Genomic DNA, 23,452 nt, shown 5'->3' with positions numbered 1-23,452 from the left:
AAATCCACACTGCATTCGTTATCAATATTCCTTCCCTACTAACAGGAAACAGCTTTTGTCAATATTTAACAATACCTCTTCCAGGCAAAGGTAACTTACTGCTTTGAAGGAGGTGGTGCAGGGGGAATCCAGACATAAAAAGGTGAAGTGGAGAAATCTCAGCATTCTTGTCATGAAGGCGACACTTCTGCCCCCCCCCCCCTCCCCCCAAGCCTTCCAGACTGAAGGTACTCGCACTGGGACCCAGACTAGGCCTCTGAGGAACAGGCAAAGTGTGTCATGAAAGCTGAAGCCAGCCAAGACTAGTTTTCCATGGAATCATAAGGTGTGCCTTCTTCAGACTGGAAGGCAACACGTCAAGTCAGGATTTATAGCTTTTGGCCCATGGCTACAAGAGTTTGCGTTAAAAATAAAAATCTAAAGAGAAGCAGGGAGGTTTGCATCTGGGTTTGTTTTGCTTTCCTACGTACTCAGTTTGCAACACCTGTATTTCTAAAAAAATATTCTCAGGTTTCCCCTTGTGTCGCACTCTTGCATGAGAAAAAGAACAGGTGGGAAAAGCCATGCAGATTAAGAGGTAGGGCTATGCAGATGACACTGCAGAGAGGTGAATGAAACTCAGGGCAGGCTCAGTACTCTACGATTCCCAATGAATTCTATTGGACACCATGAAAATCTGCATGCAACAAGACTGGGAGCCTGACAAATCCTGTCCCAGCAGAGGAAGTCCTCTCCCACATCCCACCATAATGTATGTTTCCAGTTGATGCGACGCAGAGGAGGGCTCCTCCAATAGATCTCAAGTCTTGGGCAGGCATATATAGGGAGAGGCACTCCCTCATATATTGAGGTCCCAAACCATTCAAGGTTGTAAATGTCACAGCCAAAACCTTGAATTCCGACCGGAAGCGTACAGCCAGCCAGTGCAATTTCTTTAAGACTGGTGTTATATGGGCTCTTCAAGATGATCTGGTCAGCAGTCTAGCTGCAACTTTTGAGTCATCTTCAAGGGTAGCCCCATATACAGTGCATTGCAGTAGTCTAATCGGGACGTTACCAGTGCATGCACTTCTGTGGCTATGTTGTCCCTATACAGGAAAGGCCATAGCGGTTTTGTGAACCGCCCAGAGAGCTCCGGCTATTGGGCGTTATAGAAATGTAATTAATAAATAATAAATAAATAAATAGCTGGGCGGATCAGCAGAAGCTGGCCCCAAGAGTTCCAAGCCACGGAGTCCACCTGGGGCCTCCAGTGACAAGGATGGATCTATGTATAGACCAGCTTTCCCCAACCTTGTGCCAACCAGATGTGTTGGAATACAACTTCCAGTATCCTGACAGGGTCTTTGGCAGAACTGCTAGCAGGCTCCCTGTCTCCAACTCTGGCAGAATCTCTAACTATGACAGAAATGACAATGAAGGAAAAGCCATTTCACACCCGTTTTCTGTTTTATCAAGGTGCAAACCTGAAAAAAAAGTCAAGCTGTATCTGGCAAAAGGTCTATTTAGTCTTGGATCCAGTTTCCCAGTGGTCCACCAGATGCTCATGGGAAGCCTATGAGCACCCATGTACCCCGGTAACTGGTATTCAGTGGTATACTGTCTCAGATATTGGAAACAATATTTAGCCATCCTGACTAGTAGCCATGGATAGACTTATCCACCCAAACATACAACAGAGCATTCCAAATAGGCTTTTACCTGTGGTCATGACCATCAGCAGAGCTTCCTCCACAGTGAGCTCTGCCTGGTGCCTTCCATATTATATTTTTAGGCACTAGACTAGACAAAGTTAAAATGCCTTTTCTATTTAATATGCGTTTACCAATCAATTTAAATTTTAGCTTGTTTGTTTGTTTGTTTTGCTCTGGTGGTCCAACATTTGAATTTGTGTCTGCTCTTCCACTTGGTGTGTTTAAGATGGGCTACTGTTAAGTGTTTTTGAATTTATAAATTACAAGTGACAACTGCAACAAAACGTATAAGTGCGTTTTCCTGGCTAAAAAGGAGTTTTCGTTCAGGGTTTCTGCAGGCCATTCCTTTCAAACAGGGGGAAGGGGGCTCCATCCTCTTTCTCATCATTGCTACCCCTTGCTCTCTTGAGAGCAGGCAGAGAGCCAATGGACCAGAAGGTGGTGGCATCTCCTCACCATGACCACCGTTGTCTGGAGGAAGAGGCAAGTGAACAGGCAGGTTGCAGTGGTGAAGAGGAAGAGCAAATTCAGTGGGCCCTTGGCACATGCCTGTCATGTCTAGCCCTGCTCCCCCTAGTTTGGAAGAAGGTGTTTCAGGTAATCAATCAGAATGACTCAGATGTAGAAAAATCAGCGCCAGACACAGGCCAGCCTATATCAGTGGGGGAGAAAGCTCTCACGAACTCTTCACCAGTGGTGCTGAACTCTCTCCACAGCTTATCTCGTCAAGGGCAAATAATACACAGTCAGTGAGAAGCCAACATTCTTCTGAAGAAGAGAGCACCGGCAAGCTAACCGATCCTAGAGTACGTCACAACCTAAAATGGGCGGAGCGAAAGATAGGCGAGAGAAAGTCAGCCCGGCTCACATCACGTCAGAAGCCGCCTCAAAACTAGCCTCTCTGAAGTTAATATCTTTTGGGATAAGGCTTTCTTCTTCTTGAACGGACAATTGTCTCGCTTAGTTTGCCTAGTTTTGCCTAGTGGAAAGTTCCAAGAGATTAGACTCTCTTCAGGCAGGAAGAGATGTTTATTGCTTAAATAAAACTTTGTGGATTACTTAGCAGGCCTTGTTGTCTCCCAAGAAGGCAGGAGGTTAAAGAGAAAACACAACAATGCCCAGCCATGCCTATCCCTCACGCCAGGGCAGCTGCAAGAGTAGCCTGCAAGCCAGTGACTGATCTACCTGACATCAAAGTAGGCCTGTGTAGACTGGAAAGAGGGTTATATCCCCCAGGCCATCACCGGCTTTGCACTTTTGATATCACAGAAACAGCCTTAAGCTAGTCAGCTGACAGCTAAGGAAAGAAAACGAAAGAATCTGAAATAAACCACACACGTTGGGGGTGAGGTTATGAAGCCATCAGCTTTGGAATGAAACACTGTACACAGATCAGTGGAGTGGTTTTGGAACCACTGGATGGAACAGATAACAATTGTCACTTACGGTATATGATTACCCTATTTCTTTGATTCTAAGACGTACTTTTTTCCCCACATAAACATCTCTAAAAATGGGGTGCGTCTTAGGGTTTTTTTTCCTGTTGGTGGTACTGAAATTAGTGTGCGTCTTACAATCGATGGCGTCTTACAATCGAAGAAATACGGTAAGTAAGAAATAAACCAAATGACCTTTTGATGCAGACGAGCCTCCCTAAGTGGACCTCACTGGAGTGGTGACTGGCCTTATTAATATCCAACATGCCTCTAGAAAGGGTTGTAATAGTATTCACCATCTCCAAGTATCTCTCTCTCTTCTAGACTCCACTCACATTAGGAAACCCAGGAATCTCTTTCACCTTAAAATTACATATAGGTGAATTTCCTCAATGCACAAGATGTTCAAGAGAATCACATGATGACGCGATTCCAAGCCTACAGTATATGCAAGAATATTTGGTACACCTGAACTGAAATGGAACCAAAAGCCTACTAAGAGCTATGGGAAATCTTTTAGTTCTCACAGCAAAGTTAGATACAATCCTTTTGCACTCCTACAAACTTTCAGTACAACATCAATTACTCACAAAGTAGCTCTGAATAAATTTTGTGCATGTTCAGGGTGGGGTGGGGGAGATTAAACAAATGGGAAGACAAAACGTCTCCTAGAGCAAGGGAAGCATTTACAAAACCTAACCAACTTGCATATGCATTTTATTTAACTACCAGTGGAAGGCAAAGGTCCTTAGAGATAGGAAACAGTGAATAATTGATAAAGCAGCCTTTTATTTAAAAGACAGACTTATAAATGGGAAAAATGAAAACAAACTAAGCCGAGTCATGTAACCCCCAGGGCACAGATAAATTTGCTATATGAAGATTGAATATTCTCACCGTATCACTATCCTCAAAAGGTAAAAAAAATACTGAAGACACTAGCTAGGATTTAAATGAACACAAAACTAACTGTAACTAATTAGCCCATTAGTCAAGCAATTCCAGAAGCTTTTAGTCCAGCACAGTAGTTTTTAAATGCTATATTTTACAGTTTATACTATGTATTAGCTGTTAGTCTAGTATAGTAGTTTTAAAAACCTTTGTATCAGAGGCAGGCAACCTTTAGAGGCCATGGGCATATTTGACAATTTGAGAAACTCTCCTGGGCACCACCACAAAATGGCTGCCAATGGAGATGTGGCCAAGGACAATGACTTATCCAAAAGACTGAGTACAAGGCAGAGATGGGGGTCTGAGCCCCAACACACTAAACAACTCCTTTGAACCCACAATTTTCAGCACCAGTAGAAATTTATTTCACAACAATCCTAGGTGCCACTAAGAAAATGTGTTAATTTTTTTAAAAAGTGGGTGGGGTGCACTGCTGCCCATGGGCATTAAGTTGACTACCCCCTGCTTTATACTCTAATTGAACCCTTTCCACAGGTCAAATCTCAGGATCCTTTAGCAGCTGCTGAAACCCAAAGCCCAGCAAGCTGATGTCTGGCCTTGGACTCCAATGAAGTGTTGCCCTGGGACACTGGAAAATTCAAATGATGGCTGTTAGCCCCCAAAAGGACACTACTTAGGCATGCTTGGGATTAACCATTACACTGCAAGTCCCAAGTTGCAGCATAGATCTATTTTCTATGCTGCATACCATCACTGCATGCTGCAAGGGGATATCAATAAGGGTGTGCATATTCAAGCTATTAATCAAGGAAAATTGTCCACCATTACTATTCTTCTCATTGAGGAATCCATAGTAAGAACGTAAGAACATATGAAAAGCCCTGGTGGATCACACCAAAGGCCTATCAAGTTAAGTATTCTGTTCACACAGTGACCAACCAGATGCCTATGGGAAGCTTTTTCATATGGACTGGAGGCAGGTCATGATACAAATGTGATAAATAAAATAATTGCAAAAATGATGCATGATGCAAAAGCACATGATACAACAAACTTCCTGAACCAAAGTAACTCTGGATCTGGTCAATGCCTGGATGGAAGATCACCTGGAAATCTCACGTATACTACACACTGAGTTCCAGAAAGTAAGAATGGTAGGCTATAAAGCAGGGATAGGGAACATCTGTCTCTCCAGAATTTGGTGGACTGCAACTCCCATCAAATTTAGCTAGCATAGCTAATGGTTAAGAATCATGGGAGTTGCAATCCAACAATATTGGAAGGTTCACACATTCCCCATCTCTGGGGACTAATTGACCATCCCGTTGAAACAGGAGTGGACAACTTGTGGCCCTCCAGATATTGTTGGATTGCAATTCCCATCAGCTCTAGCCTGCATAGCCAATGGTAAAGAATGATGGGAGTTGCAGTCCAACAACATCTGGAGGGGCACATGTTGCCCACCCTTGATTTAGAACTATTCCATTTTTACTACTAAACCAGACTACAGTATTTGATTATTTTTTGCCATAATCTTGAACTACGGATGTCACGTGTATCAGTGTGTTACCAACCTGCTTCTAGATGTTTTTCAAATTTCTCAGCAATGGGATAATATTACAGGCCGTTCTCCCCCACTCCACCACCTCAAACCCCAGACTTGAAAGTTGATACTATCTCTTTCTACCTTACCACATGAGCAGACACTTTCAGAAAAATGCCTCAACAGGATTACTTCAGGAACCACAACACCACACCTACTTTGTGTGAAATTAACATTAGGTTCTAACTATGCCTATATATTTTAAATATGTGTATGTTTTAAATAACTCTTTTAGCCTGTTCGTATAATGAACAAATGACTGTGATTTTATGGTTTTGAATTAATGATTGTTGGCATCGTTTCTATTGGGTCTGTGACCGCATAATAAAATGTATGTAACGTTAGGTTTCCAGGTCACTCACCTGGCAGATATTTTTTAATGCTACTCTTAAGCAGTGTTCAACAGTGAAAATCTCAATGCAAAATTAAACTTTGCATGAAAAGTTTCACTCTTTAACAATTGCAGTTTTATTTTATGTTAATTCAAAATTATATATATATATATATATATATATATATATATATATATCTTCTTGCCTAGCAGTGATAGCACCTTCTGCCACAACAGTTAGAAACGTGACACACACACACACACACACACACACACACACACGGAGCTTTTAAGAAACGGATGTCGATGGAATTCAGGGCGACTGACGCCAAGGAATATGCTTCAGCCTGTCAATTATCTATCAAACTCTTTGCAAGGGAAAGCTGGGGTGGAGGGGAGGGGCCGTGCTCCGCCTCAGCAGCCTTCCTTGTTTACCAGCGACATATGCAGGGAGTTCACTTCTACCTGTTTGCTTGAAGCAAGACAGCCCTCTGAAGAAGAAGTCTTTCCATTGGCTATTTATAGACAGCACTGGGGGGGCGGGCGGGGGGGGGGGAGAGGCGACATCTGGCTGCAGTTTCCCCTTCCCTCCGCAACCTGCCTTGCTCTCCCCCCCCCTTTCCCCTCCCGTCACCGCCTGCCCCCAATTTCTCCCTCTAAGAAAATTACCCTGAGCTGTAGCCACGGCCAAGCTGTATTTGTGCAGGAGGAAAACTTACCTCCGTGAACATGTCTTACTGCCTTCCTACATGGCAAGAGAGGTTTCCTGTTTTCATACATTCCCTCGTCAGCTGTAATCAGTGTCAATAAGGTTAGCGTCTTTTGTGCTGGCGGCTGGAGCAGCAGCCCTGACAGGAAAGAACTTTTTAATCTCTTCCCTCACACCGAGCCATGTGAAGCCAGGGAGCGCTCCCAGGCATAACTCCCTTGGCTCCTCTCCTAAAAAAACGCTCCCTCAAGTGCAGGGTTGCTAAGCAATATTTGCCGTGGCGTGTGCCCCCCCTCCTCCTGCACACACACACACACACACACACACACACCACCGCTCCTTCAAATTGGCAGCATCTGTCCCTCGGCAGTTTTGACTTGTGCAAAGGACCGTGCGGAGAGTAGTTCAAAAACAGAAGAAACGGCGCACCGTGTGGAGATGGTTTCATCCGTCCTCTTCTGCTGGTTGGTTTTGTTAATATTTTATTTTCAGGTTTTTTTAAAAGATAAATAAATAAATAAATAAATACTACTACTAACAATTTCTTTTTAAAAAAAAAACAGAGAGAAAAGAAGCTGCGTCTGCACCTAGAGGAAGAGCAACGAGGGGGAAAGCAAACCCCTAGTCCAGTGGGAATCGCCTACAAAAGCACATACAGCAAAGTAGTCGCCTTGGTTTATGTACTTATGCATTTGAAACCAGTACTGTTTTGGCACAGTTTTGTTCATTTAAAGGCTATTTCTCCACTTTCTTTTCCCACTTTTAAAAATTCCAGATAAATAACTAGCTATACAAATATATGTATGACTAGTTACAATAAAAATATTAATAATACCCTTGAAAGGTAGCCTAAAAATAATTTTAAATAAATACTAATTTTCATTTATGGTTTTAAACTCATAAGGGGGTTTAACTGTCAATTTCCACTGGGAATGATGGCTGTTTCTTATAAATAAATAAGAAAGTGTTATGACAGAGTGTGCAGTTCCTTGTGAATACACATTATTATATACACACATACATGCGTGCACCCACCCACAAAGAGCACATGCACGTACACACCACACAAGCATAAATATACATACCACGGACCTGAATTAAAAATTGTGTGTCCTTTCACAATAGGATTTTGAAGTCAGTCATATGCAGAATATAGATATATAGATTTCATCTTACTTCAAAACCAAAACACAAACTAACAGGGTGAGGGTTTTATGCTTCATCACTGTTTTGCTATATTTAATCTATCCTAATATCATTGCATGCTTTTTTAAAAAAATGGATCGAAGTTTAATTCTACAGCTGTTTTAAAAGAAAGGGGAGAAGCCACCATCTGTGAAAATATTTAGAGTTGGGTTCCTTTCTCTCTCTCACCACCAGATAAAAAATGTGTAGACAAAGTTGCATCTGTAGTAATAGAAATAACAGAAAGGCTACTTTAAAGGGTGGAGACTGGGGCCCTGGCCTCAATGCCCCCTCGTCCCTTTTCAAATTGGCAGGCCAGTAAAACTAGCTGCTAACCAGAGATCTAGAGTTAAGGAGCAGGGAGGGGTGCATGCCTGTGTGTGTGTAAACAATAGGCTGGGATTTTTCATTTCTAAACAAAATGGCGCACGATCAATTGTAGCTATGGATTAAGAAGTAAAAACAAAGGGAGTTTTATATGCACATTTATGAGCTGGATTTCACTCACACTGGCCCAGTTTCTACATCACAACAACCCTGGGTTATTTTTAAACCTTGGGTTGTTGTGAACGAGCTGACGTAAGGTTTAACCATGGGTTCCAACATAGGTTGTCTCTCCCACAACAACCCAGAATTCTTGGCTTGAGTGGCACATTGTTTAGCTTCAACTACTTGCAGCAGGACCAATCGAGTGGCAGAACCAGCATACTAATTTACCACCAGGTTGTTGTTTTTAAAAAAAGGAAAAAAAGCTGGGTTGTTGTAACGTGTGAACTGGGCAACCGTTAGCACTATGCACTAAGGCTAAAAAGTCATGCCTCATTATTTTGACCATTAAAAAATAAATCTCATGATGTAGCACTCCATAAAAATATAAGTACCTCAATATGGTACAACACGCTAGCCTATACCTAGTAGAGAATGAGGCATGCTGAAGACCATTTGTGTCTTCGTTGATCTGAGGCCAATGGATATTGGTGTACTAAAAGCTTGTAAAAACTTGTCCCTAATAATAGATGTAAAATGGTTAAAACCATTTTCCCCACTGGATCCCCAAGAGCTAGAATCATATACACACACACAAAGTTTATAAGGAGAGTTCTATGTCACCTTAAAAACACACTTTTTTTTTAGTCTTTAAAGTGCCACAAAAATGTATGAACTTGTGGCTGGTTCACAAGGTAAGCCCTTGTTCTCTGTGTGAACCATCTCTGGCTACACGCTCACATAGAACAATATGCAGTGGCATCTGACATGAAAACATTGTGACACACACACACCCTTGGATGTCATGAGCTCTCATGGTACCTTCTGCTAATGATTGTGGGATTCAGGTCTAGACCCCACTTGGCCATGAAGCTCACTGGGTGACTTTGGGTCAGTCACTAACTCTCACTTTACCTCACAAGGTTGTTGTAAGGATAAAATGGAGGCGAACAGGACAATGTAAGCTGCCTTGGGTTCCTTGTAATAACAAAAAATGTGGGCTATAAATGTAATAATAAACAAACAAACAAACTGGAGATGATATTAAAGTGTACAACTTTCCCCAAAAGGGAAGAATTTAACCAAGCTGCAAATAATTACCACTTTAATTGCCACCTGCAGAAAAATGTTGCCGTGTAGATTGCTCCAATTCAGGTGCCAGTCAGTCAGTTATGCACTCTTCCAGAATACTGTATTCCATTCTTCCAACTCTCATTAGGCTGTTAGCAAGTGGAGGGGAATTTGGCCCTGAGATCCCCCCCCCCCTACATAATTTGTTTGCGCTTTTGCAATCTGTGCATTCTCAGTATATCCATTCTGGCTACAATCCTGTCAGCACTCAGCAACTGAGTTTGCTATTAGAAGCTTATTATTAATTATTATTTAATACCCTTATATCTAGCCTTTCCTCCAAGGAGCTCCAAGGTGACGTGTGCAGTTCTCTTGACTTTGTTTCTGGCTGAGAGATAGCAGCTAGCCCAAGGTCACTGAAGGAGCTGTAATAGCTATGTGGGGACTTGAACCTGGGTCTTCCAAGTCCTAATCTGATGCACTATCAGTTCATCACCATTTGAACAGCAAGGTTCGATCAGAGGAAGAGTTGGAAATATTGGTTTTCATGCTAACTGCATTGTTCTATGTGAAGTGTCAGGATCAAGGGCAAGCGCTCTTGTACCAGTGCAACACTGCACTGTTGATGCTGTACTAGGGAAGCAATTCTAGACAACACATCTGAGTGGGCAGCCATGCAATGCTGTACAATGTCTTTCCATGAGTCAGATGAGAGGCTACTATAGGGGGAACGACGGGGCAAGATGCAAGAGTTGGCAGGATGTTAAGGCCTGAAGACCCATAGCCAAGCAAACCACTGGATGCCAAAATAGCTTGGCACTTATACGTCCAAATGTCACTGGGTGCAATACTGCCTGACCTGCCCATTAAGAACAAGGCTGAGAGTACCTCCAATGGAGGCTAATATTTGCTTCCATTTGTTATTTTACGATTAATTTATAGGGTGTTTCTTTTGGACTGAGGCCCTCAAAGCAGCGTTTAAAAAAGAAAACACACACAATAAAATGACAGAGCAAGCAAATCTTGGGCTGTAACCTTACACCTGGCCTGTCTTTCCTGTCTTCCAGGAAAGACAGTAAAAGTTATCAATCAGACAAACAGTTCACAAAGCATACAAATTGCTTGCCCCACCTCACCCCCTCCAAGCTAGCTCAGTGCTGCACTGCAGCTCTTCCTCTTACCCCTTTAATCTGAACCATCCTGCAAACTATAAAGCTAATTCCTTCTTCTGCTGACACTCACCTGTGCACAGACAGATTGAGAAGTAGACTGCTGAATATTACAGGGTAAAGTAAAGGAGAAAGAAAGCCTTTGCGTCTGAGTGAACACTCCGCCTCTGACATCTCGCCCGAGAATAGCAGCGGTCAAGCACCATGCTGGCACGGTGCAAGAGTCGAGGGTTATACTGCCCTACAGCGGAGTTTCTCTGCTTCCTGCTTTCTATGCGTGCACTCCACGCTGTTAGGGAAAAATCACATCTTGCTCAGCATTACCCCAGGAAGCATCAGGTACCACTTGGACTCTGGAGCAAGGGGCATTTAAAAACTCTCCCAATTATCCTGATTCAAGTGTTCTCTCTCTCTCTCACTCACTCACACACACACCACCTCCCTGCAGGTTTCCCATAAGCCTTTTCTTTTTTAAAAAACAAAACAAAACCTTAAACAATGGTTTATAAGAAAGGGTATATGTTAAAGGCAGATTGGAGCAGCTGAATGTCTAGCCTCACTGAAGCTCAAAAACTGGATGCTGTTGTTTCAGGGCATTGTTCTTAGCTCATTAACATGCATACCATTTACCACCACCTCTCACTGGCTCCATTGTTTGCTACATCCTTGCCTTGTTGGAAGCATTTGCCTGTCGTCTGCTTCTAAGTTATTGCTAAAGTTTTTCTCTGCTGGTTCTTGCTGTCCTTTCTTCTTTCATGTCAGTGCAAATTCTGCGAAATGCCTGGCATGATCCAACAGCTTCTCATTAGGAGTTCTAACCTCTCTCTGCATCAAGCTGTGGCCAGTAAAAACAAAGGCCAGGTAAAAAGAACATTAAACAAAATCTTGTTCTTTGAATACCTGGGTTTGCTGGATGTTCTTAATGTAAAGGAACAACCACTCTACAAAAAAAGGGCGTCCCTCATCTCAGAATATCTGATCACCAAGCACTCTGGAAAACAAACAGTCAATCAAGAACATCCCCCCTTTTCTTAACTTTTATCTGGGTTATATTTACACTCACATGCTCAGCAGCTTAACAGCATGATTATCTTCGTAACCAGGACACACCCTTTACTTCTGTGCCACAGACAGGTACTACAATCATAGTCCAAACATGATCCCCATTATTAGGGTTGGGTGAATCTCTCAGTTTTGGTTTCTCCCACTTTCGATTTATTTAAAAAAAACACCTCAAGTTCTTTTTGCCCTGAATATGGAGATTTTTTTTGCAAATGTTCATAAATTCTTATCAAAATTGAAATGAAAGAAAATTCTCATCCATCTCAAATATACAAACATCGAATTAAAGCCAAATGGGGAAAAATGGGGGGAAATATTTGACTTCCTAGGTCAAGCATTTTAATTATAAACTATGTATTGAATTTATTATTGTGTGCATAAAAATGCCTTCTTGCCTTCAACCAAGAAATTTACTTTCCATCTCATGGAAAAAGCACTACTTTTGTCCAGCAATTGCCAGCCTTAAATCTGAAAATTCTGTGCATCTAGGTGTGCTAGATTGTGAGCTAGCTCTACACTGCATCGTTGCCCATGAGTTGTATCCAATGTTAGTCCTACAAAGAGTAGACCCATCAAAATGAATGGAACTTAAGTTATACCAACACTGGATACAACCCCATGTTTTCAAGCAAGTCGTCTTGCTTAAGTTTTATTGAGTATGTACAGAAAGTCAAATCAAAATCAATTATTTTCACACAAAACCTTCCACAAATCTTTTCTCTAAGGAAATATAACTGTATCATAGAATCATAGAATCCGTAGGGGCCTATAAGGCCATTGAGTCCAACCGCCTGCTCAATGCAGGAATCCATCTTAAAGCATAGATGTTTGTCCAGTTGCCTCTTGAATGCCTCTAGTGTGGGAGGGCCCACGACCTCCCTAGGGAATTGGTTCCACTGTCATACCGCTCTAACAGTCAGGAAGTTTTTCCTGATGTCCAGCCGGAATCTGGCTTCCTGTAACTTGAGCCTATCATTCTGTGTCCTGCACTCTGGGATGATTGAGAAGAGAACCTGGCCCTCCTCTGTGTGACAACCTTGCAAGTATTTGAAGAGTGCTATTATGACTCCCCTCAATCTTCTCTTCTCCAGGCTAAACCTGCCCAGTTCTTTCAGTCTCTCCTCATAGGGCATTGCAGGCTATGTCATATAAAAGGCTGCAGGAATACAGGAAGGTGCCTGACACTGAGTCATACCCTCGGCCCATTTTGCCCAGTCTTGTCAACATTGATTGGCAACAGCTCTACAGGTTTTCAGGCAGGAATCTTTTCCATCACTACCTGGAGAAGCCGGGATTGAACCTGGGACATTCTGCATACAAAGCCGGTGCTCTACCACTGAACTAAGGCCCTTCCAATGGTTATGTTCTTTGGTAGAATGAAGGCTTTATTTGATTGCCAATGAGATGGGCACCACCCAGCTGAAGTTCAGGTCTTTTAAATCACAATAATTTAATAAAAGTGTTAAATACATGTTTAAATGGGGCTATAAAGTACTTAACTTTTTATTAAGATTTTTTATCGATGGCCTTAAAAAAAGAATGATTCAACACAGGTGGCCTAGACATCCCTTCACCCTACTGCCTCCCACTACCCACTCAGAAGAGTTTAAAACAAAAAACAAAAGAAGACAATATGCTCAGCTACCAGAATGTTATAGCAACATGCTGGCAGTGTATTGCCAGCAAATACATGATTTCCAAAATGGAAAAGCATAATTTATACTGTTCCTCCACCCCAGGTTGGGGAACTAAATCACTTAGATTTAAACGTTGATCTATCCTGCTCACTACTAAATACCACTCATACTGGAACCCATCCAGCCGCTGGCTTTGAAGACAGTCGCCAAAGCAGGAAATTAATTACCAACGGAGTCCTATAGAAGCATTAAACAATTTGATAAAATTGTGCACAGCTGTATTTGCTGCAAAATTGCCAAGAGCCAACTTTGGATGTAGGAAATATGGCACGAACACTTAATAAAGCATTATTACTCAATGATCTTCTTTATTTCAAACTCTTCTTCCGTGAAACATCAGACAGACAGCTTTCCTCCCTCTACTCCACCCAAGACCGGTCCTCTGTCAAAGTCTCCCCTTCCACAAAATGCAAGGCTGCCCCTCAATATACATACTGACACATCCACATACAAAACTGGGTTCAATTCTGACCTCTACAAGGGACCATGGATCTGCCATCTAAATCCTTGGTTTCCCATCCCCAAAATCAGAATAGTTACCCTATTGGCAGTGGATTATTTGCAAGGGCAAACACACACACACACACCTCAAAATAAAACCAGGAAGTAGGGGATAGAAATAGACATTTTCACAATTCTATGAATATGCATTTCCTTCTGCTGGGTCAGGGCCTCTATTTCAGGAACATGAGACCTTTCAATTTGGAAAGCACCTCCCAGATGCCCTATGCACAGAAATACGGACAATCCTCTCAACACAGCTAAGGAGTATTGTGATTTCCGCAGCCATACAGACTAATCTCTCTCTCACTCTGAACTCTACATTCTTCACATGTTCGAAAATTCCAAGCCCACAATGGCAAACTGGACTATGCTGCAGATGCCTTTTAGAATAAAAGTTTAGAATAAGCAGAGTGTGCTTCCAGATCTAAATACAGGGCTGCACAAAGATGTGTATAAGAGCAAGTGTGGTGAACTACATACTTTGCAAAAGAAGTATCTATTATAACTGAACTTCACAGAAGGATAAGTTCCACTGTATGGCTATTGGAAGCTAGAGTTGACTGAATATGCAACAGCGGAAAGGCTTGTATGGATTTAGCAATAAGAGCAAAGTGAGTCATGGCATAGTTATCCACCGTGGATTAATAGATGCTATAGTAAAGCCGATTCCTCTGTTCAAATGGAAAGGCTTAACTTGGCTTCTGCTCACGGCTACACTGACATCAACAATTAATTCACAGCTGCAGGTGACACACAAGCCTTGAACATTTGATGAGCCAATCACCACTTGACGAAAGAAGTGATGTCAAGGGAGATCACTGGGGAGGAAGAGTGGTATTTGGTTTGTGGCTTTCTGAGAACAGTGGAGAAAAATCTCAATGGTTTTAAGATCCAATAGCAATTAAATTCCTAACAGGATTTATTATCTTGGAAGTAATGCAAGGCAGAGTCTTCCAGACTGTTGTGTCCACCTCCAGGAGAGTGACATGACCCTCTCCTTGACGGCATTTCATCACCAATTGAAAGCAGTTGTATTTTGGCAAGATTTTGGCCTGATTACATTCATCTGGCTCCCCACTGGGTTTGTTTTTATTATTATTATTATTCTATAGTTTTATCTACTCCTCTGTTTGCTTAATTGCTTTATGGGTATATTTTGTCATGTTAGCTACCTTGCGAGGCTCAATTCTAACTTAACAAACAGAAAGGAAGCTAGTTGGCCAAACAGCAAACATTACCCAAGCAGGTTTCTATCCTTTGGTGCTTGCTCCTCAAATGCCACATTCACTTATATTTTGGATTCATTTGGGGGTGTACAACCTCTTTCAGTCCATCAGCTAAATTCCATTCTGGAGAAGATTTGGGGAGTTGCATTCCAGTAGCAGGCAGGACAGCATGCAAAAGGCATGGGGCAAAATGGGCCGGGGGGGGGGGATGCCCGCATATTTTAGCTTAACGCTATCACTGCCAGTAACTAAGCCTTAAGAGTGGCGTTTCAACCTTGTAGAGTGGGGTAAAAAAAAATCTTGCAAAGTCTGAGAAAGTGGCGGCACAAAAGGAAGGAGGCATGGCCAGATGGCAAACTCTGTAGGGCTGGTTTGGAACTCTGGGCCCGAGGCTTTGCACCCCTGGATTATTGAATGACAACTGCCTGAATGTGGTACTCAGTTAGACACGAATGAAAAAGGCACACCAAACAAACCACCCACAACCAGCTACCAAAAAAATAAACACAGTACTTCCACACCAAACAAGCAAAACCAAACAAACACAAAACCCATACTCTTGGACTACTTTTGGCCACTCTGTACAACAGGGTGCTTTGCAGAGGCGAACAGACTTTTTTAAATTCTAGCAAACAGAATCCAAGGGGGTTGTGCCCACTTCCATTTTCCTCAAACCCTTCTGCCACCACCTCCCCCTGCCCCAAAGACCCAAGGCCATTCTGCAGGCAAAGGAAACAGCAATGGCAGGCATTCCCACTCCCTATAGAGCACCTTTTCCTACTGGGAATTGAGACTACAAGTACCAGAATCTTTGGAAGAAATGATGTGCAGAGCATCACTTTAGGAACATAGACTGAGTCCGACCGTAGCCCAGTATTGTCAACACTGACAGGAAGCAGCTTTCCAAAGTTTCAGGCAGGTGTTTTTCCAGCCCTACCTGGTGAACCTGGGATTGAACCTGGGACCTTCTGCATGTGAAGCAGGAGCTCTACTACTGAGCTATGGTCCCTCCCTAGGAATTCTAGAACTTTGGGGATCCCAGATCTTGGTGGGAAAGGATGTCCTTGCCAGGGACATGGAGCACCGACCACTTCTGCCTTCACCTGCGCCATGGGGAGTTTCTGGGTCCTCAGGGTGGGGGTGATGGGTGCCCTTGGTCCTTACCAGTTAGCTTGAACACCCAAAAAGCCTCAAGTCACTTTCACTACAAGCAGGAGGGTGATCGTCCACCTCTAGCACGGAGTAGCAATTGGTTCTCTGGCTACTGTGTTTTGCGTAGCATGTTTGCTGGCTGTACTATATAGTGATTACTAATAACCTTTCTAGTGGTTTTTACAGAAACCCTTCAGTAGAATGTTAACAACAACAACAAATGACAAATCCCTTTCCTGGGCACCAGGTCGAAAGCAAAACCAAAACAAGGATAGTGATTTCACCAACCTCCATTGGTTCAGCAGATATTTTCAATTTGGGCAGGCTGGTCTTGCCGCTTGCTCTTAGGTTTGTTATTTTCCCGTAGGATGGTTCGTGGTATTCCTCGGGAAGAGGCTTGAGCTCGGGAGACTCATCCGGCGCTTGATCTTGACCATCCATTGGCCTGACGTAGGCAGTCGGCTTCTGCTGTATTGCACTGGGTTTGGAGGATAAGGAGGAGGGGAAAGTCTGAGCGGAAGGGTGGGCAGGGACAGCTACAGTAGCACTCAAGCCGTCCTGGGTTTCGTTATCCCGTGTTCCAGCCGACAGCTCCCGAGAAGGGGAGCTTTTCTGCCTGTGTTTTTTGTTGTTGCTGCGAGACCTGGAATTGACACGTTGGCTGGAATGTAGAGGTGACAGAGGTGCTATGGGGGAAGCCAACGTGGACAGCAAGGGAGAGAGTTCCAAAAGGGAGGCCTGCACCGCGTGCGCAATGTCTTCTTCAATGCATCTTTCGCTCTTCTGCTGCTGCCGCCTGCTTTTCTGGACTTCTTGACTCTTGCAACTCTGCTCTTGGCCTTGCTTCTGGGTGCCGGACGACCCACCGCTCTGAGAGGCCGGCTCTATCCTCGAGTGAGCTTTTTGGTAGTGCACAGAGTTGCCTGCAGAGGGAGCACCCGAAGCGAGGGGTCCCAAAGGCTTGTGGGGATGGCCACTGTTCTGGAATGAGGGGGGTAAGACGTTGGCGGCCTTTTCAGGAAAGAGTGAGCGATCTGGCTTGCGCTGAGGGATCAGAGACATGACGCTCGTGGGGATCCAGATGAGATTCTGATGGGACGCGGTGGTGATGAGCTCCTTCATCTCTTCATAGTTGCCGAACATTTTCTGAATCCGACTGGACAATTCATCTGCTTTGTTAATCTGAAAAGGGTGGGGGAGAACACCAAAGAATGGAAGAGATGAAAGAATTGAAACGGAGGAATCGTTGGAAGAAACGATGTGTGGAGGAATGAACGAAAACCAGAGTTCCTGGTCCATCTGACTAATGCAGGGTGATACTCTGAGGCCAAATCCAGCCTTCTTGGGTTCTCCAGACAGCCACACCACTTTCCCCCAGCACCAGTCCCCAGTTTGGTGTTGTCTTGCATTTTGTGCAGTTTTTCTTTATTCTAGAAGGTTGAAATGCCAATCCTAGGTTTAAGTTAATGGCAGTAAGAGAGTTTTAAGCTAAAATATGCCCCTTTTACCTTCAGCCCCTGAAAGCTTCTTAGGCTGAAATATGTCCTGCACCCCTGAACTAATGGAGCTCACTGATCAATCAGCAGCAGAGGCTTCCACTCAAGCGATTCAGACACCTGCACATTCCAATGACTACAATGTATGCCAGTATGCATTTCTGCACGGCAGTGAAAATTGCTCCACATTTTTCAGTGCATGGAGGGCATCTTCAGCCAGGGGAAGATTTTGCTACTAAGGGAGATGAGAGAACCAGGGTCATAGGCAAACCCTTCTGTTTATGAGATAGCAAACTAAAGATACACAGACAGAAGGGTGCCATACGTGAACAGAAGCCTCAATACAAGTAGTCCAAAAGGTTTAAGATGGTTAAATAATTGTAATAAAATGGTTAATATTATTATTATTAAGTTAAAAATCAGGGGTGGTATCCAACTGTGCCATTCCATTAGTGCAAATGATGTTGCGCTAGTGTAAACTAGGTTCTGTACTACATGTAGAATTATTATTATTATTATTATTATTTATTTATTTATAAAGCGCCATCAATTTTCATGGCGCTGTACAGAATAAAACAAAACAAGACAATCTGCCATATGGCTTACAACTAAAGAAGAATCCAACTAAAGTTACCTTTGTGCAAGCAGTTGTGCTTTATACTTGTGCAATCCGTGCATTATACTTGAACAACCTCTTCCGCAACTGAAAGATTTGGTGGAGCTCCACTAGCACTATCTGCATTTGCGGAATGACACTATGGATACTGCCCCAAGAGCCACTAGCCCTTGTACCTGAGAGTCATCATACCACTTTTGTACCTATTGACCAGAACATTGGAAATCAAGGGCAGCTTACTCTATAGTGAGCCAAACTATTGGATCAGCTAGCCATATCCCAAGCAAACGTCTTTATAATATAATATTTTAGATTGGAGAAGTCAGAGATAGATCCTGAGATCTTCTGCATGTTTTACCAGGACACTATGGGCCCTTGCAGGTTTACTTCTTGCTCACCAATTGCTAACTAATATCTCGGTAAGTGAAAGAAGCTTGCTGCTTCTCAATGGAACCTGTAGAGCAGCCTTCTCCAATTAGTTGCCCTCCATGTGTTTTGGACTGCAATTCACATCAGTCACAGGCAGCACGGCCAGCTATCAGTTTCAATGGGAGCTGCCCTCCAGATGTTTTGGAAGCTGGGGAAGGCTGCCAATGTAGAGAAAGGGTCTTGAATGGGCAAGGACACCATGGGCTGCAACAGCTGCTACCTGAGAGAGAGAGAGAGAAGAGGTGGATATTCTGGCTAGGGTTGATGGAAGCTGTAGGCCAAAACATCTGGAAAGCCTCAACTTTCTCACCCCTGATCTAGGTGGAGCACACTGGACAAGTACAGTCTCAGCCTATACTGCAGCCTTCTGTAGCCTGCTGCCCTCCATTATCCTCATCCAGCATGGAAGGATGCTATAAGGCGAGGACTCCCTGTTCTGTGTACGTTCAACCCGCAGTGCAATGGGATATGCTATAGATACCTTGTAAGGTTTTCCAAAGAGGGGAATATCTGCAGGGAACGTTTCTCTCTCCTGGTGAGCTTCCTGATTCCTCCTCTCTTTTGCTTGGATACGGAGCAAATTTCTCTCTTCATTGTACAAGCTGTTGGGAGAACAAGAGGGGGAAATTACTTCCTAGCATTTCACAGTCAGGTGAAAGCTATAGGTCTGCACATTTTTAGCTCCGACAAACTTTTAGAATGGCAAAAATAAAGTAAAATAAAATGGGTAACTAAACTAAGCAGGGTTTGTGTGGGATAGGAACCCTAGAATAGGCCATGGGTTCTGGATGGTTTGTTAACCACCCCAACCTGTCACCTGCATCAGGTTCAGACATCACAACGAGCCACGCTGGCAAGAAGTAATTATGTAAATCCAGCTGATTAAAACCAGGTCAGTGCATAGACATACCCACAGGCAGGCAGGCAGGCTAGGCACAAGTAAAACAATTAACATAGTTGCAAACAGAAAAGAAACTAGTCTAGCAAACCTTTGTGGGCAAGAGAAGTATTTTCCAAGATCTGCATTTAATTGTTTAACGTACTGAGAAGTCGGACCACATACCCAAGTTACACCATGTTCTTTATTTGCCTGTTGGGCAACCTGCAGGTGAGTGAACCAGTAAATGCGGTCCAATGTTTATTTTCCTTCACCTCTTTATTAAAAATACAGTCGCTTTTAAAAACTAGTTCCTTATAAGGGTAATACATGGTATAGGCCTTAGTCTGCATGCCACTGGAGGGGCGGGAGCTATGCAATAGACGGCAATGATACCTCACCTCCTGTCTTCTCCAACTCCTACAGAGACCCACATCTGAGATTTCACAAGGCCTATCTTTGCTGCTGTACGGAAAAGGAACTGGAACAATTCACCACAATGTCCTACTGAGGTGGGCCAATTGTACACACTCCCATCTGATGGGTAGGTTGCTGGCACCCCTCCAACCCTGGGTAGGGAGACCACAGAGCTATGAGCTAGTTATCTGCCTGAATGGAGGTAATGACCAGCTGAGACCTCCTGTAACTGCAGGCAAGGAGGCAGCTTTCCTCTTAGGCTCAAGTAGGTAAACACAGGTAGACGGGCCCGAGTGGCAAGACAGGTGAGGAGAGAAGCCTCTGTTGGGATCTCTAGAAACTCATTCTCGAACCTCAAGTCCAAACTGAAAGAAGATCTTTATTAATGGAATGTAAGAGACAGAAGAGTGGGCTTGCTAACCCACGCTGAACTTGAGATAAAATGCTCACAACAGAAGGGTCACCTGCAGAGTTGCAACACACACACACAGCATCTTCAGGTGATTAAAGAGGGTAGGGGTGCAGAGGGACAAAGAAATAAAGAAACAAATTCCATTTTTATTATGTCTGGCTGTGGAAGAGGGGAGGGTTACCACCCAACACTAATCAGGAGTGTAGAATAAGCAGGAAAACCCTTCTTCACACCTTTTGGGGCTAGGAGATAAACTAGAGAAAACCCTTTTATCACCTTTTGAACAATGAGTTGGGCTATCAAAGTGTTAATTTGAAAACTGATGGCATTAACTATCTCTGGCAGACATGATTCATCCAAAGTCTTCCTGTTTTGTGGATCTGGAAGCCCTGGGAGACAGGCATGTTATTCAAAGTGAATGACAGATGCCAGCATCCTGGTCAAAGGTGCTTCTAGCTTTAAAGAAGACGACATTGAAGGGTAGCTCCATTATCGCTGGAACTTAAAAACAACAACACTTGACACTGAGGTCACCTTAAGACTGAATTCCATGGCTTTTAAGTGCTTATGCAAAATATATGATGTTCTAATATACGACATCCAAAAGGTCTCCACAAAACGCCACTCCAAAGTTTTCTTAGAGAGCTCAAAAGGATTCTACAGCCACCCCAGCTGGTTTTTCCAATAGTGAATTGTAAGTCTACCCCCTCTTGTTTTAGCCCATCTACCTCTCTATAGATTTTCACAGGGAGAGATATAAGGATCCAGCAAGGTCCAAAGTCCTCTTCAAGTTGCAAAACAAAAAACAGGGTGGTGGTATTTAAGTCATTGTGTAATCATTTCTCTTTCATGTTTCTCAAGAACTACAGCACTGTTATCAATACAGGGCAAATAATTTTGTTTTCAAAGCAAAGGGATTTGTGCCTATGGCATGCATACATAGTACACAGGTCTTCTTAACTGTTTATAATGAAGCAATTAATTATGATTAATTGCTTCATTATAAATACCCTGGAAGACAGAAATAATTATATTAATACCGTGGAAGACAGAAACAAACTTCAAAGTGATCTTGAGAGGCTGGAGTGCTGGGCTGAAAACAACAGAATGAAATTTAATAGGGATAAATGCCAAGTTCTACATTTAGGAAATAGAAACGAAAGGCACAGTTACAAGATGGGGGATACTTGGCTCAGCAATACTGCAAACGAGAAGGATCTTGGAATTGTTGTAGATCGCAAGCTGAATATGAGCCAACAGTGCGATATGGCTGCAAGAAAGGCAAATGCTATTTTGGGCTGCATTAATAGAAGTATAGCTTCCAAATCACGTGAGGTACTGGTTCCTCTCTATTCAGCCCTGGTTAGGCCTCATCTAGAGTATTGCGTCCAGTTCTGGGTTCCACAATTCAAGAAGGACGCAGACAACCTGGAGCGTGTTCAGAGGAGGGCAACCAGGATGATCAGGGATCTGGAAACAAAGCCCTATGAAGAGAGACTGAAAGAACTGGGCACGTTTAGCCTGGAGAAGAGAAGATTGAGGGGAGACATGATAGCAGTCTTCAAATACTTAAAAGGTTGTCACACAGAGGAGGGCCAGGATCTCTTCTCGATCCTCCCAGAGTGCAGGACACAGAATAACGGGCTCAAGTTAAAGGAAGCCAGATTCCAGCTGGACATCAGGAAAAGCTTTCTGACTGTTAGAGCAGTACGACAATGGAATCAGTTGCCTGGTGAGGTTGTGGGCTCACCCACAGTAGAGGCATTCAAGAGGCAGCTGGACAAGCATCTGTCGGGGATGCTTTAGGGTGGATTCCTGCATTGAGCAGGGGGTTGGACTTGATGGCCTTGTAGGCCCCTTCCAACTCTGCTATTCTATGAATGATGAGTAGTAATTAACCTGTTCTAGAAAAAGGTTGCACTCCGCCTTATGCAGGAGTTGCCTCCTGCTCCCCTAAAGGATTGGGCAGATCATAGGTGGCGAAGTGGTGGCCTGCAAGCCCCATTCAATCTGGTCCATCAGCCTCTCCTTGCGAGCCCCACGCCACCTCTGCTGATCTCTTCCTCCTGTGCCCCTGCCCTTCCTCCAAGCCTCAGCCATGGCCACCATCCTTCCCTATGCAGATCCTGTGCTGCCCTCAGCAGCACTTGGGCATTGCATTCCTGTCTTCTTCTCTTGCCAGAAGGACAGGACACAAAACCAAACAACTGTCTTTATGCAAAACTATGCCTTTACGGTATGACCACACTTAGAATACTTTGTACAATTCTGTTCACCATACCTAAAAAAAAAGATACTGTAGAGCTAGAAAAAGGGCACAGAAGGGCAACTAAAATGATCAAGGGGCTTTTAACTGTCTTGAATCTCCCCTCTGAGGGAAGGCTACATCAGCTTGGAAAAGAGGATAGTAAGATTAGACATGACAGAGGTGTACAAAACTATGTATGGTCTGGAGAACGTGGATAGGGAGACATTTTTCTCCCTCAGAATACTAGAACTTGGGGTCATCCCATGAAGCTGATTAGTGGGAGATTCAAGATAGATAAGAGGAATTACTTCTTCACACAGTGCATAGTTAAACTGTGGAATTTGCTACCACAAGATGCAGTGGTGGCCACCAATTTAGATGGCTTTAAATGGGAGTTGGATAAATTCATGGAGGAGAAGGCTATCAATGGCTAGCAGTCCTGATAGCTATGTGCTACCTCCAGTAGCAGAAGCAATAAGCCTATGTACGCCAGTTGCTGGGGAACATGGGTGGGATGGGGTCAATGAGTTCACGTCCTACTTGTGGTTTCCTGATCGACACTTGGTTGGGCACCTTAACAGACTGCTACTAGATGGATCCTTGGTCTGATACAGGATGGCTCTTCTTATACTCTTATGAGAGGGCAACAAATTGCCCACTCCTGCCCTAAGGCATCAGAACATTTCCTGATGCAGACTAAAACATTTCTTATGCAAATGA

The 23,452-nt window shown here is 43.5% G+C and overlaps 1 protein-coding gene across 4 annotated transcripts in view; it reads right to left on the bottom strand.

Annotated features, from left to right (window-relative positions):
• The window catches only part of AFF1 (ALF transcription elongation factor 1), a 174,605-nt gene that overhangs the window by 86,417 nt on the left and 64,736 nt on the right, over positions 1–23,452 (bottom strand). For all 4 annotated transcript variants that reach the window (XM_063136219.1, XM_063136220.1, XM_063136221.1 and 1 more), the window contains 2 exons: positions 19,260–19,380; positions 16,526–17,419 (listed from right to left, as the gene is read on the bottom strand). In XM_063136219.1, coding sequence (XP_062992289.1) covers positions 16,526–17,419; positions 19,260–19,380 — 1,015 coding nt within the window. The remainder of the gene's footprint in view (positions 1–16,525; positions 17,420–19,259; positions 19,381–23,452) is intronic.

This window comes from Elgaria multicarinata, chromosome 10 (genome assembly GCF_023053635.1).
Source record: "Elgaria multicarinata webbii isolate HBS135686 ecotype San Diego chromosome 10, rElgMul1.1.pri, whole genome shotgun sequence".
Lineage (NCBI taxonomy): Eukaryota > Metazoa > Chordata > Lepidosauria > Squamata > Anguidae > Elgaria > Elgaria multicarinata.
The sequence above is the reverse complement of the archived record's forward strand: the minus strand, read 5'-3'. Positions and strand labels throughout refer to the sequence as shown.